This window comes from Dreissena polymorpha, chromosome 8, assembly GCF_020536995.1.
Source record: "Dreissena polymorpha isolate Duluth1 chromosome 8, UMN_Dpol_1.0, whole genome shotgun sequence".
NCBI classification, from domain to species: Eukaryota; Metazoa; Mollusca; class Bivalvia; order Myida; family Dreissenidae; genus Dreissena; species Dreissena polymorpha.
In genome coordinates this window covers 102,703,901-102,720,379 of record NC_068362.1, presented here as the reverse complement: position 1 = coordinate 102,720,379, position 16,479 = coordinate 102,703,901, and the positions used below count along the sequence as shown (strand labels likewise).

The 16,479-nt window shown below is 33.3% G+C and overlaps 1 protein-coding gene across 1 annotated transcript; it reads right to left on the bottom strand.

The window, feature by feature from the left end:
* Nucleotides 1-10,446: 10,446 nt before the first annotated feature.
* Nucleotides 10,447-12,820, bottom strand: LOC127842526 (uncharacterized). The gene is made up of 2 exons (XM_052372067.1): nucleotides 12,335-12,820; nucleotides 10,447-11,852 (listed from the first exon to the last, which is right to left on the bottom strand). Exons 1-2 carry the CDS (start codon nucleotides 12,644-12,646, stop codon nucleotides 11,031-11,033), a joined length of 1,134 nt encoding a protein of 377 aa, XP_052228027.1. The 5' UTR covers nucleotides 12,647-12,820; the 3' UTR covers nucleotides 10,447-11,030.
* Nucleotides 12,821-16,479: the final 3,659 nt, after the last annotated feature.

Below are 16,479 nucleotides of genomic sequence, written 5' to 3'. Positions count from 1 at the left end.
TGTAGTAAGACGCTTTATGATTCCAATTGAATTTCAATTTCATCAATCGCAGTGGGTTTTTACACCAATAAAACACAACATTAAATAGAAAAACAAAATGGCTCATAGCAAGCCGATAGGTAATTAAGACGTCATTATTTCACGAGAATTTTACTTTTTTAACTTTTTCAGTGTTTTTTGTTTTTAATTTGTGTGATTGATATTTTTATGTTCATCCGTTTCAATGAAATTCACATGAAGTATTAGATATATGTTGAATTAGTTTGAGCCCAGATTTCAACATAATCCGTTATTAAATAAAGGGAGCTATATTGATTTGAATACGTGTTGTGTTAGAAAAGTCTCCACGTGTATCTGTGTTTGTTTTAACGTTTACTTTCAGCAATAAATCAGTTTTTTTGCATCAAAACTCCTAATGAGTGACCTGTCAAAATAAGACAAGTTAACAATGAACAAGTTATATTGCCGTTATAACTTAAGTTTTCATTCATGCATATATTATCAGCAAAATCGCTATAAATGTATTCATTACTGTGTATGTATTCATTAATGTATTGTATTTCTTTAAACTCTTTTCTTATCTTATACTTGTTTATTGCTACAGTATTTTACATATTGCAAGCTATGGAAAAAGAACATATCGCAGTTAGCTTGACTTTGGAAAATCCGACATAAAATTCTTCACATTGACATGAAAGGCTCTTTATTTGAAGATACAAAACTGTTTTTTCCAATAAATACGATATAATGCTTGATATGAATGACTTGCTAAATTCCTATACAAATTGGTGAGAATCAAATCATATAGGGATCTTTCAAACATAACACATATTATAATAAGATAGAAAAAATATCTGCATTCGAAATAATTAAGGACTGCTATATCCTGACGTATAATTTTGTTATGCATAGTTGGTGCACACGAAACTTTAATGCATACTATACAAGCATGACAATAATCAAATATAAAGAAGTGAAACTCCAGCTGCTGGAGCAGTACTGAATTTTCATCAAAAAACAATTAGTTGGTCCTTTATTTAAGGCAAGTGACCGATTGCCCAAACAGTACAAAACAGCACAATACAGCACAAAACAAACCAACATAAACACAAAATATGAATAAAGCTGGGGTCACCGCCTTGGAACGGTCAATGCAAAGCATTGGGGGTTTAAACCGGTTATAGAGCGCTCAACCTCACACTTGGCCCAACAATATTCATAATACATTTAAGTGTAAATAAAATTTAACGTCATAGCATTGTAACTCAAATTAAACAATAATAAAAGGGAATTCAAACGCATTCAATTTAATTACAATTTAATTACTCAATGGTATTGAAGATACCAGAGCAACAGAGTTACAACTTTTTGACGAACGATAAAATGAAACTACAAACAAGTGTCAACTACATTCCTTCTTTATAAAAAAAGATTTAAAAATATAGCGTCATTGAGTTAATATTTCAGATAATCATCGCGCAAATACAGGAAGAAGCAGCAATAATGGGTGTAAAAATTCCATATTACATTGCTTGGTTGTTTATGTGACTGCTAAAAATTAAATTAATAATTTATAAAAGAATTTATATTTGCATATCAGTTATCTTTACCATTTTGGACAGTGCTCCGTTAATACATACAAACGTGTTATCAAAACCAACATATCTACATAAAATGACAAACCTCCTTAATTTTCATGAAGGATAAGCCAAAGATCTGACAATATTGGCAGATGCATATAATTGGAAATTCAAACATGGAATTTCCCATTATCAGCTAATATTATTTGTAGTTTTCCTGAATTAATATGTACAATCAATAACATCCGTACAGTAGTGACTAACTGATCCAGACATTTGTTAATTAATGTGTATCTCTGCTGTAAACGACGTCTGAATAGACAAGAATATTGTGCATTGAGGCATGATCATATAATGTATGATTATTTTACATAGCACGTCCCCGAAAGAGTTGCACTTCGAAAGTGTTGCACGCAAAACAGGAGGCCTACACCGGTCGAGTCAAAGCCCCTATGAATTAAAACACTTGGTACATTTAAGAGCCCTTTATAAGAACATTTGTAAAGTATTATAATAATAAAAAATGTTCATGTAGCGTATCAATATAATATCTTTCTTTTGTTTTAAACAATCATCAAACAATTAATCGGTGGTTATGCATACCTGTCACACTACTTATCATGGGTATACGAACTGGCGGACACACGGACAGACATGACGGATGCAGGGTAAACTGTTAGATGACTAACAGTCAAACATTTACGGTCCATTATTTATATTTGGCAAGTATCTTAGACATGTTTTTATGTAACAATTCTTTCTCACAATAATTATTTAATGGTAATGAAAATGTTAATAGATTGTTTAGGGTAAGATACTGCACACATTTCTGAAAACCGCCAGACACTTTTTAGCTATTATTTATACCGTGATGCTTGTTTTAGATTTATACATTCGTAAACGATGTTGTATTTGATTGTACCTTATCTGTCATTACTTTGTCAAAAGGGACGTGCTTGTTATAGAAAACCATCTATACAAAAACACAATAAACATAAAAAACATTCCATTAACAACAATCGATAATTGACTGCGGAGTGTCACGTGGTCTCAGATGTACATCTGACGAACAACAAGGCTGCACAAACACTCTTTTAAGGTGGTATGCTTATATATCACTGAGCAAAATATAGAAGTACTTATTAATTACAATTACGCGCTAAGTAGCATGAGATATTATGGATTTTTCCATGTATCTTATTATTGAATAGTTTTGTAAAACATTCAATATTTACCATATTATGTAATCGCACACCGTCTGAAAAACAATATTCTGACGACGTTGCGTATTACGATGCTTATATGCCAAAACTGGATTTTTAGGAATATTCGTCATGAAGTAACGTTAAAATGTATGGTTAAGAAAAGTATGCCTTTATGATTCAGCTGTTCAAGAATTGCACAGTCGTTTTTGCAAAACGTATATACTGAACGCTTTGTCTTTGGGTACGTCGATAGGAAAAAACGCAACATGAATGCATTACTCGGTTGAATTTGGTAAAAGATTGAGCTGCCATGAAATGCATAATGGACATCGGCTTAATTAAATTTGCACACACAAAATTATTATGTGATATCATTTTCTTTCAGAGGATTATTACATAACGCCACAGTTGCGAAGCTTATGGTAAAATCTTTGGCATTTGCAGATAGTTTTGAATATAATGCGGATCATTCCCTTTATCTGTTAATGGCGTGTGGTGTGTTTCCGGTTGAATAAGTCCCAATAAGGCTAGTAAAAGAAGAAATGATTGACGTATCCAATCATCTGTGAATTAATGTGCATCTCTGCAATAAACGTAATTGAACCAGTCTAACATGGTGCAATGAAGCATGTTGCTATTGAGAATTAAATCATGCAGAGTTTGCCGACCTCGTTTAATAATTTATATATTGGGCTGTCTGCATGGTATTTAGAGCCTCAAATTAAGTATTTAAACATGTAATGGACTTCGTGTAATATTGCCCTATTTCGTTTTTTTTTTCATCCCGAACTTTCCCCTACTATGTGCGTAAAAGAAAAATAATTTAATTAAAAAAGATCTGCTTCTATTAAGCAGTACCCCTTTGTTCAAGCCTTTATTGTGTTGAGGTATATTTAAAGATATAACATCGATAGGTCTCGGTTTCCATTCCCGAGGCGGGCGAACCGTATTAACCCGCTTTGTTTTTATTTTGCTGATATAGGTAAAAATGTATACTATCCAAAATAGTACATTTAGTACACTTTTTCAAATAGTACATGTTCGTTAATAAATAAATAAGATGACATTTTTAAATGAACAAAGTGCGGAAAGTCCATATATTTCACAAGTCTAAATTGCCCATGTGTAACAAACCGTATTTTAAATTGAAAGGTTTAGCTGAGTACTTCCTTGATCCGTGTTAGAACAATATATATATGAGCCGCGTCCTGAGAAAACAGTGCTTAATGCATGCACGTAAAGTGTCATCCCCGATGTGCAGTCCGCACAGGCTAATCAGGGACGACATTTTCCGCTTGTATGGTATATTTACTTTCAAGGAAGTCCCTTATTACCGAAAATCACGCGAAGGCGGAAAGTGTCGTCCCTGATTAGCCTGTACGGACTGCACAGGCTAATCTGGGATGACACTTTACGCACATGCATTAAGCCCAGTTTTCTTAGAACAAGGCTCATACAATATGAAGTGATTATGAACTATCTATGATTTTCGGATATTTATTTTATGCTTTCCGGTGGTTTATAGAGAAATATCAGTGAATTAAAACTGATAATTTCACTGTTCAAACAGTGAAAATTATCAGTGAAAATTATCGATAATTTTCACTGTTTTACCGGAACTATTTTTTAACACCATTGTGACCCCCACGCAGTCTTCCACCAAGAAAGAGAACTCTTCAATGAATATTTATATCAACTTACGGAGTAACTTCCCTTGAACATACATGTACACACTGTCGTCTGCTTTTTAAGCCTTTACTCTGAAACTTAACAATGAATGAAATGAAAAACGATGAAATTAATTTAATGTTCTCGGATATTTTTGATTTTGAAGATTATTTTAATGAAAATACAGAAAATCGTAATGAGACATCAAGGTTAGCAGAAGAAACAACAGCAATAGTATCAGCAGCAACAAAAGTATCAGCAACACTGTTATCCATAACAGAAACAAACCAAACATATACAAGGGCTTCAGAACAATTTCTGCTGGGATACAGTCATCAACAGCCACTGCAGCAATAACGGCCACAGCAACAACAATGAAACGGCAGTTTCGAGAAGTCAATATTGACAATTTCCTGAATGAAAATGAAAATATGAACACCAAAAAGAAAACAGAAAGTGACATGAAACTCTTCAACCAATTTCTTCTTCACAAACAAGACTCAAGAAATGTTGAAAATATTCCTGCGCATGAGTTGAACAATCTGATTTGTGAATTCTTGTTGGGTTTCACCAAAAAGATAGAAGTGATTACGAGCCCACAACACTGCGAGGCATCATCGGCTCAATTGACCGCTATTTAAAACACAATAACAGTAACATATCACTCATGAATGACAAAGAATTTGCCAAAGTCTGGAAAGTGATAAAAGTAAACAAAAGGCATTGAAAAAACAAGGCTATGGGAATAAACCCAGAGAGGCTGTGGCACTTACAAAAGAGCACATTGAGGCAATGTATTCAGCCCAGACACTAGGAGATTCTAGTCCCAGAGCCTTGATTCATTCGTTGAAGATGATCTGCACAACCCATTTCGGCATGAGGACGGGAAATGAAATACTTAAACTCTGCTGGGGGGCGTTACACTTGGTGTTAATTTTGAGTCAGGCAAAGAGTACATCACACTCTATACCGAGCGCCAGACCAAGACCAGAACAGGGGAAAATCCAAGAAATACCAGGTAAATGTCTATGTCTGAAACATTGAACTAAATTCATCAAATCATGTATTGCCTTTTTATTCAAGTATTTAATTTAATAGTCATAATGATAAGTGGCTTATAAAATTTACATGTCAAAATTAATGTAAATGTAACATGCTTATATTTATAAATTATTTTAAATCAACAAAATGGTAAACTTATTAATAATAAAATATTTTTTTATTTATTTAAAAAATTAAAGCCGACGTATTAGTAACAGAAGATTAATAAATTAATGATTAATAAATGAACTTAATGATTAATTGCCAAACAAAAGCCATTGACATCGTGTTTTTATATGGTTTAAAGAAATTTCGTGGAAACTTTTGAATTCAGTATTGCTATTTTATACACAATGTCACAAATAAAGTTTAATTTTGTTAGGTCAGTCAAACCAAGGGCTTATGCAGTCCCCGAAGAGCCCAACAGAGACCCAGTTCATCTGTATAAGCTGTATGCAGACAAACGGCCGGTGGAAATGAGAGGAGATGACAGTCCGTTCTTCCTTACACCATGCAACAGCACACAGCTTGGCTGGTTCAGGAGGTCAGCAATTGGTATAAACAAGCTGTACGGCATCATGGCAGAGATGAAGACGGACGCTGGGATAACAGAGCCCAGAATCGCCCCATACAGGTAGAATTAATTAGCATTTACTCATTTGCATATGTACCGTGGCACTAAGCCAGGTGACATCAAAGCTAAAAAAAATTAACTCGTGAAAACAGACTTATTTTGTGTTTCCCGAACTTAATTTTTTTGGAGCGCTGATGTCACCTTAGTGCCACTGTACATATCTCAAATAAAAAGAAAATGATCACTTACCTTTAAATTAGCAATTATCACCATTTGTTCAAGATTCCTTATTTCAGCACGACGCCTTACTCCGACTTTCCAAATCCATGCACTGTATTCTTTTTTGGATGAAGTTTTTCAAAGGGACACAAAGCAATTACAAAAGCTTTATGTTAATTATAATATGCAATGTTTCCTTTTGATTTTTTTTCCAAATTTATGGCCAAGACTATCAATAAAATTACTTTCTTTTACAGTGCAAGAAAACACTTAATCCAGACATTAAATGATGAGAACATCCCGGCTCACCAGATCGTACAAATTTCAGGCCACAAAAATTTCAATAGTCTAAATAACTCTAGTGGGATAAACACAGATCAATCAAAACAGATTTCAAAGATCCTCTCACATTCAAACCAAACTGCGGTAGCAAAGCAGAATCTTTCTCCATCTGCAACTGCAACCACGTCAATGAGTGATTTACCGATGGGAAGAGGATTCTTTGTAAACTCAAATTTCCACGGCAACGTTACTTTCAATTTTCACAGCTCTGAAATGGGTCTGTCCCAGAAGAATGTGTTTAATCAACAAGTGCAATCTCTAGTCCAAATAATTAGACGTAATCTACCGATTACCGATGTAAATCGACCTCATATTTATAGGAGTAGTGTAATCTCCAACACCAACACCGGATGTTTCGCCTGATTTTCCTGATCAACCACGCTACAAGCGTATCCGTATGATTCCAGACAGTGATAGCGATTAAATAGTTTGTGATAAAATTGGCACAAACACTTACTGTTGATTTTTTTCCAGTTAATTCCATTTAATTGTTATCACTCCTTTCGTGTGCATTTTGTTAAAAATGGCGAAGACATTGTTAGCGTTATTTACGCTATAAATAGACTCCGCATATTAATACACCAACATGACATAATAAACAAATTGTGTCATCATATGATTATTTATTTTTTAAATGATGTTATCGGTGGAGTTTTTTCTTTTCACTTGATAAGTGTTGCATTGTAAATACAAAAAAGTTATTGTTTAACGTTTGTTTTCTTGTGAACTATTTGCAACGCTTATTGTTATAAGCGGTAATGATATTTTGGGGCGCCCAATTGGTAATTGGTTTGAACGGATTGGCAAATGTATACAAATATTAATTTGTGAGCATAAAATAAACAGAAAATTTGTTGGATTGGGTGGAATATCGATTTTAATTCATTCGTGATCATAGAAAAAATATATTTTCTATGATCACTCGTGAATTAAAATCGATATTCCACCCAATCCAACAAATATCCTCTATTTGAGCAAACGTTTACACAGTTAAACAATTCTATATAGAAATAAGTAGTGCTTTGCGAAAAGGGCGTTTAATGCATGTGCGTAAAGTGTCGCCCCAGATTAGTCTATTCCAAAGTAATATACATCCGTTCGAAACGTGTTGATTGAGTGCTAAGTAAGTCTATGTTCATAAACGAAGAGATCAGTATTTATTTGTATGTTTATAGTTATGAACACAAAAAGGAATTGCATCACTAGTATGATAGTGTTATAATTGTTTCATTAGCTAATCGCCAGAATACAATACAATAAAATATACATGTTGTAATTGATTTGTGGTAACATTAATCTCCCCTAAACCATTTACGATTTAAATATCAGACTCAGAAGGGAGATCAAATGGATTTTGAATGTTGCCTTATTATACATAACGACCGGAAAGCTAATTACGCATATTCGCATATCAGCTATGGGCGACATGTGTGTGACGTATTTATAATAATACAATAAATTAAAGTGCGCAAATGGAATGAGTGCATGTCGTTAAAACCGGATTCATTTTTTAAGACAAATAATTTTAATTTGAACTTAATATATGCTATATGAGTTATGTATTAGGCGTTATTTCGGCTTATTTAAAAATAAACCATGGATGAAAGAAACCATTTGCATTGTGATTCGGTAAATTAAGTACACAGCGTTAGAAATGCAAACATGATAATTACCTGTGCCTGTTAAAATAGCTTATGGTTTTCTTGGGTGAATGACTTCTAATAGAGCCATTCAAAGAGAAATAATTGCATAGTCAATGAGCGGTTTGTTAATGTGTATCCCTGCGGTATATGCAATAAATGGAACCGCCTTATACGATGCAGCGCATAAAGTTAATATGGCTTGTATGTTTGCCAACATTCCAGCTATCAGGGCCGGTTATTATGACCACATACCAAGAAAATGGTTGTTAATTGCCGTGCACATGTTGGTCGGTCGGATTATCAGTCGTTTTAGCACGATATCTAAACAAGAACGCTTTGAGCTATTTGACCTACAATGATGCGAATCGGATATGATATTAACTTGTGAAGAAAGGAAGATACCGATCTATTTTGATGTCCAATGCAAAGGTGAAGGTCAAAGTGGCCTGTGACATGAAATTCGTATCTGCACTACACTTTTAAGATACCTGTGATAATGAAAATTGGTATGATAGTTATTAGTAGCTAAGGGAAACGCCTATCAATTTTGAGGTCGAATGTCAATGTCATAGGGGCTTGTATTACATTATTCGCTTCCGCACCGTATCTTTAGAAAATGCTTTGACCTATCAGCGTATGAATTGGAATACTTGCATCTTGGAAGGAAAGGAAGACATTTCCAATATGATTTTCTTTAACCTCAATGTCACTGGGGCTTTTATCATGTTATTATTTTCCGCAATATATCTGGGCCGTGCTCTGTGAAAAGAAGGTTTAATGCATGTGTGTAAAGTGTCGTCCTAGATTAGCCTGTGCAGACCGCAGAAGCTTATCAGAGACGACACTTTCCGCTGTTATGATATTTTCCGTTTCAAGAAAGTCTCTTCTAAGCAAAATTCTAGTTAAGGCGGAAAGTTTCGTCTCTGATTAGCCTGTGCGAACTGCACAGACTAATCTGGGACGACACTTTACGCACAAGCATCGATCCCCCTTTTCACAAAGCACGGCCCATCTATACAATGCTTTGACCTGATCATCTCAATTTGTATTCCGGATACTTTGGAGGAACACACGAAAAGTTATGTTCAGTTCAACAAGTCAAAGGTAAGGGTAAAACTGACTTATAACCACATATAATATTTAAAGTCTTTATTTTACAATCATCCGAAGTTTCATTCTAACTATTTTGGTAACAAAATAATACGCCTAATTTTTTAGGTCAAAGGTGTGGGGCACAGTGGCATGCGATATCTGAGAATCTCCTTATAATAAAACATTATAAGGTCTTGCTGCAAGTTGGGGTAGCACATGTTCATTTGGTTATCATACACAAAACATTGTTTGGTCGATTAATGGTATAGTACTTCGTATTGCAAAGAAAGCAATTCGTGGAAAAACGGTGGATTATATATATATATATATATATATATATATATATATATATATATATATATATATATATATATATATATATATATTATAACAAGGTATTCAAATCAAAATGACCCGAATATAGGATGCATCGCTTTGAACAGCCATTACTTCATCAATTGTGCAGCGGTTTCCATGAACTTAGTCTGATTAAACGCAGAAATGAATTTCCTTTCTGGAAATGTACATATATTGCAATTAGTCTTTTCAAATACTGTGTCAAATTTCAAGAAATAACACGATACATTTGTAATCCGATAAAGATCTAAGCTATCCGGTAATGGCTGAATCAGTGTACCATGAAATTTGCGCTGTAAACAAATAATATGTTTTCGGAAATTTAAAACCACTGGCATGTTTCAATAGGAAAGACATGTGTCTATCTAGGTTTAATGGTTTAATTACTGAATGCATACTGTTTACGATGAAATGAGACTCGAAGTCCTTAGCTAGCTGTTATACACCAATCGACTGTATTACAGCCACAGCAAGCAAGTCGGCTAGGAAGAAACTTCAGAAAAAGTTTACGATGACTGACTGTTTAGAAACACATTTCAATAACTATTTTTACTTCATGTTTTTCATGTATTGTATGTCAGATATATTGTTTATTTAAATTAAAATAAGTGAATGCACTTTATATTATGAAATTTCAACATAGACGTTTTGGATACTTGGAAGTTTTGAGGCTTCCTTGGCTGCAATTCATGAAACGCAAGCCCTGTATCAGTACATGTGTATTACTTGATGAGTTTTATGGAAATGAACACAAAAAGCCCTTATGTGAATTACTAAGTAAACATTGCTTTCTTCCATTTGGTAGGTCTGATTTTTTGTTAATTCTATTCATGTAATTTTTTTAGAGAAAATATCACATTCACACTTCAAGCAATGGACTATAATAAACACACACATGAAATATCTAGGATAACAAGGTGTTGTTAAAAAGCAGTTAATAGTCAATACTGGCTTAATAACAGTATCTTAAATTTTCTTTTAAATGCGAAATAGATTTTGCATATCTGATGTTTCCAATATTCATTGTTTTTAGCAATGTGTTACTGATAATAGACAATTAATGAAATATTCTGATTTCAAAATGTTTAACACATGGTATAAGAACAATGCAGCACCTTGCTAACTATTCCTAGATTTTCCCTATAACGATAAAATTTACTCACTTGGAACAAGGTAATAACTGTATCCAACTGCAAAACTATATTAACTTGGAACTATAACAGGCAGAACTGTTAAAACTTTTAACACTTTTGTACTTGTAGAAAGTTAAATTCTCCTTGTAGTCATTCAGGTCTGTGAATGATGCCAGCTAAACTTGCAAATTTCGACTGACAATTCTGCATACTTCTTGAGCTGCAAAAGCAGGTTCATTCGTCAGTACATCACCTCCAAAAACTACTTTTTGCAATATGGTATCTGAACTATGAGGAACGGCGAGGTCGTGGACATTCTGCAATATTTTTATCATGCCTTGAGATGAATTTTCACTGACATCTATTAGGTCAAAGTTCAAAACAATTGACTTTTTCGATGTTATATGTGTGTACGGATTATCAATGTAACTTGGATATGACACTTTGATTGGAGATAACATTTTGATGTATTTTATTAAAGTTGTCGATATATGAAAAACAAAGTTATTTAGAATTAAATCAATTTGTTCACTTGAAGGAATACACTCAGATGACGGAATATCTAATATCTGTTTTTGGTTCACTGTAGAAGACTTGTTTAAATCATCATGATAAGTAATTCTTTTTTGTTTGACCATGGTCAAAAACCAATGTAAACTTTGTCTTTGCTTTTTCATTGTCATCTGTGTTGGAGCAATGCAGACATCCAAATTATCGCCAATTATCTCAAAAGGTTTTGGACTAAATGTGTTCACATCATTGTCTCTATCAATGTTCACATTTGAATCCCGTTCATAATGAATAATGTCTCCATCAATGTTCATGTTTGATTGACAATCACTCACTATAACATTTTCGTTTTCAGAAATGTTTGCACTGACATACTTTCTGACAACAGAATTTAAATTGTCTTCGTGCTGTTTGACAAGACTTTTCCTCTTGTTGTGGACACTGGTGTATGACACAGACAATCCTATGTCATGCAGTATGTTGAGACCCTGAAATGAGAAAAAATCAATTAAAAGTACTCTGTTAAAGGGCAAATATTAAAGCTGTTCATTGAGCAATATGTCAGGTCATCATCAAACATGACTAAGAACAGAGAATAGAAAACGTTAGGCTTTTCTAATGTTCTGTAATTCATGTAAGTGTTTCAGTACTGTTGACCTCAACATTTTAATGAGTGCCTATACAAGTAACTAGTGAAAACTCCTGGATAAAATGTTGACATTATATGCATTGATATCAAGTTTTACACATGATCACACATTCTAAATTCTTATTTTATTTTTTGAATGTGTTACATTAAGCACAGATTTTAAATATAAATCTTTTTTTTCATAATTCAATTTATTTTAACTTCTGTGAGCATCTTATCATAGTGATTTTTAATGCAAAAAAATTAAACCTAGACGCAGGCGCGAGTAATATAGCCTTAAAATATACCAATTTGTCTTAGTAATGGGTTTCAAATGCATACTTCTTTATTTAGTCCACATCTATCCAATGTAAGTCCAATGATGTACTGAAGCAGGTTCAACTGCTGACATCTTCCATACAGAATGACGCTTGCACCTACGATGACATATGGCAAGCGATTATTCAGGTTGTCTCCAATGCTTGACTTTAATATCGACATTAGAGTCGGTATTTTCTGCTGAAGTATTTCAGCTTGAGATCCCCAATCGAATGTTAGCAGATCTTGAATACTGACAACTTTTAAAGCAGTCTCTCTTCTCTTAGGCAGTTGGGAAACTTCAAATTCAATGTCTTTGGATAGTGTTTGTATCATAGCATTTTTAAATTTTTGGTCTTTCACTAAATGTTTTATAACAGTTTTTTTCACTTTTATTGTTAAGAATTGCTTTCAAAGCTGTCTGTTGAACTATGTCCTTAATTATTCTTGATCGCTCCTTTCCTTTGTATTTCACATCCACCTGAAAGGATACAACAATTTTTTAGGTACACAATTAAAAGCACTACAAAAACATCCAATTTGTAGGCCAGAATGCAGCAATATTTTTTTTCATTTATGGGAAAGAACCCGGTTGGGAATCTTTGTGCGTAGTTTCTGTAAAGTGCTAATTTTCACATGTTAATCTAAATATAAGGAAAGAAAATATCCTAATATAATGTAAAAGTTGTTAATATAAGCTTTTGTTAATTTGTATAACATAGAATATTAAAGTTATTGTGAAATCAACCAAGATTTTACACTTGTTAATGTTGTATTCCATATTCAAGAACATTTTAACTAGCATTGCATATATCAATAAATAGTCTTAATAGCATATTTTGGGAATTTTTCAGTAGGGAATTTGACAAAATTTTCATTCTTAGTGATCTGGATATGGGTACCTAATAAAGAAGGAAAAAAAATACTGCTAAAATGTGTCAAGCACTGTTAAACTTTGATAAAGCTGGTTGGTTATTTATAACTGGTACATAATAGATTGAATTAAACCCTAATACCATTTTATTTAATAAATGTTGACGTTTTAATGTCATAATTGATATGATGTTATTCCCATGATATTTTAATGTAGTAATATATTGTAATATGCCTGGTGAGCATTGTAAATGCCTTAGATTTACAATACAAGTTTGAAATTCTACTAACATATTAATAATCTGTACACAACATTATATATTAATATATTTCATCTGCAATCCGTAATCTTACATGTACCCCGGGTACTCTTAAGTATACTAACATATACCCCGGGTACAGTAAATATACTAAAACGTAACTGGGGAATTTTAACCATAAATCAGTCGTTGTCGGCTATATTGTTTTTATTAAATGGCCTCTATGTCATGGAAAAATCATGTTGATGCAGTTTTTTTACATAGAAGTTTGTTTAAGATAAACAATATTGTTTAACGTTAATCGGTAGTGCTTTTAACGACATCAGATTTTGGTTGTGAATACACCTCTGGAACAGAAAAATATCAACCGGGTACGTTAAAGTATATTTACCGTACCCGGGGTACATGTAAGTATACTTAAGAGTACCCTGGGTACACGTAAGTAGTACCCGAGCCGACAATGACCATTCGAGCCTTAATCTGACATTCAAATAAACACACAAAAAGAAAAATATTGTGCACAAACCTTTACATGAAAGTCAGACTGCGTGTGTACTGTTTGTGTGCTTTGATCGGCAACTTGTTTAGGGCAGGTTTTCCCAGGGAAGAAGATGGTCGTTTTGAAGGTGTGAAGAACAATGGCCTTTTACTTTTGGGTGTTGCGCCAGTTGGGGTTTTTGGCAATGGTCTCTTTTTATTTGTACTGCAACCTGTTCATCAATATACATATGCACTTTGAGAACACAAATAATAAGTCAGTCAGAGTCCTATTACGCTAAAAATTATAACATGCAAAACAACATCCAGATTGCAATATCCCAGCTTGCAAAATATTTGATTGATAGAATAAGCAACAGGCTACACATTACCAAATGTATTTTGGTATCATCAATAATTATTCGAGCTTATTGACTGCAGTCCATGCAACCTTGCAATTTATTATTTATTTATTTTTATTATTATTTATAACGCTCCTTTAGCACAGGAGTATATTGAATACATCAACATATTGATTAATTTAAATAGACCAAAAAGGGAAGCTTGCAACCAATATCTGGTCCTTAGCAGTTAGGTCTATGGGTGGATTTTGCCCATATAAAAATAACTCTATATCTGTTTAATATGACACAACTTGATACAAAGCTCATCGTGTGGAGTAACGTTATGTGTATACATATTGTATAGAACATTTACAACATATGTTGGTCAAAAGCTATGCATAGCTTTTGTTGCAATTTTGTTATTTTGTGGGCTAGATTGCACTTTACTGGTACGCAGTTGTTTTCCACTATCAACAAAGCAGGGGTTTGGGAGCAGTAGAAAAATTTGTAGGATAAAAAGGATTATTAGGTGTGCATTAGGTGTTGTGCTTACTGGTAAAGTGCAATTGCCCGATTTTACTTATCCGACTATGTATTATATTAAATAAGTATTGAATTGATGAAACAATGAGCAATATTAATAGATTTTGACTTACTTGGAGAAAGCTGTTGTTCTGCAGCATGCATTGCCTTCAACCCTGGCATTTCACTCAATACTTTGATCAAGTCATTCTTTTCTTTTTGGATTTTGAAAATAATTGATGTTTCGTCGGCATTGAGTTTTACAATTCGATTCAATTTGTTTGTACAAAGACCGCATGCTGCTCCTTGTTTTTTTATTCTTAATTCATTAAAAACGACATTATATTGATTTACGCTAGTTAAAGATTCTAAACTGCGATAATATTTTGGTTTTAAGGTAGTTAAACAAAAGGTACATTTCTTGTCGGCCTGCATGTTGGTAGCCATTTTTTTATGTTGACGTCTGCTTTTTTCTCTCCATAGCAGAGAGTATTGAAAATGTAAACGTTATTTTGATTGGCCAACCGAATTTATTCATGACGCGTCAAAACGGCGATATGCTAGATAAAACTCCCACGGTTTAGGAATGGAGAGTAACGTAATGAATAGACCGGGGGTGTCCGACGATGCTTAACTTTACGCATATTTTACGTGTTTAAGCCAATTATGTAAAGGATATATTGAACTTGACATCGACCTAACATTTCACTAGAACTTATTCAAATTAGTCAATGAATCAATATTAGCAAAGCCTTCAAGGGGACATCAGTTTCAATAACGCAACATCTGGTTAACGTTTAAAACTAATACGCCCATAGTGAGATCATGAACAAAAAATAGCTGACAGCTGTATTGTTATAATAACACATGCGATGTCTGAAACTATTTTGGGACAGCTAGTTTTTTTGTACATTTTAATCAACCGAAGGTTTTTGTAATTTACGTACTAAGACCATGCTGTCTTAACATGCCTGATATTTTCGAGCCGGTTTTCTTTATAAAGTAACTTTTTTCTCATATTTTAGTGATAAAAGTAAACGTTTAAAAGCAAAATATTGTAACGAGCCGAGCGGCTCTTCTTTTTCTTTTCCTTATTTCAACGTGATAGCGGGCCTACTTTGGTGTCAAACCTACATTTCTTTCATTAATTTGTATTTAAACATTTTAGATAAAATGGACTCTGTTAAAATAAACTGAAGATAATAGCCTGATTTATTTAATGACTCTCAAATAATAATTATAAAAAACAACCAAATAAAGTTCAACAGATTTTTATTCTTAGCTAACTTTTTATTCTTAACTTACTTGCATCAAAAATAAGACATCATTTCCTTCAACGATTTATCATAAAAAATACAATTCTTAAAGTCACGTTACAATGCTCAACCAGTCTCAATAACATGTACGATAAGATATCCCTACGCCTTAATCTTAAATCTTATTCAAAGCTCAATTGTATCCAAAAATATTTATGGTGTAGCCATTTAACTTACTTTTAATTTAAAATGCTTGAAAATAATATTTTCAGAGAAAAATCTATTATTGAGAATGTGCCTTTAATTCCAAAAATAAAATGAAATCATAAAATCAGAGTCCCTGACTGTGAAAGAAACAGAGCTTTTATACTCAGGCTCCGAGCCTTGCGCGGTCTTAACATTAATCCGAGCAAAAACTCAACCGCGCACCATCCGCG

Coding starts and splice junctions, on each gene's coding strand:
- LOC127842526 (XM_052372067.1), bottom strand. CDS start 12,646: ATGATACAAACACTATCCAAAGACATTGAATTTGAAGTTTCCCAACTG. Junction 11,853..12,334: donor GATGTGGACTAAATAAAGAA/GTATGCATTTGA, acceptor TTCTCATTTCAG/GGTCTCAACATACTGCATGA.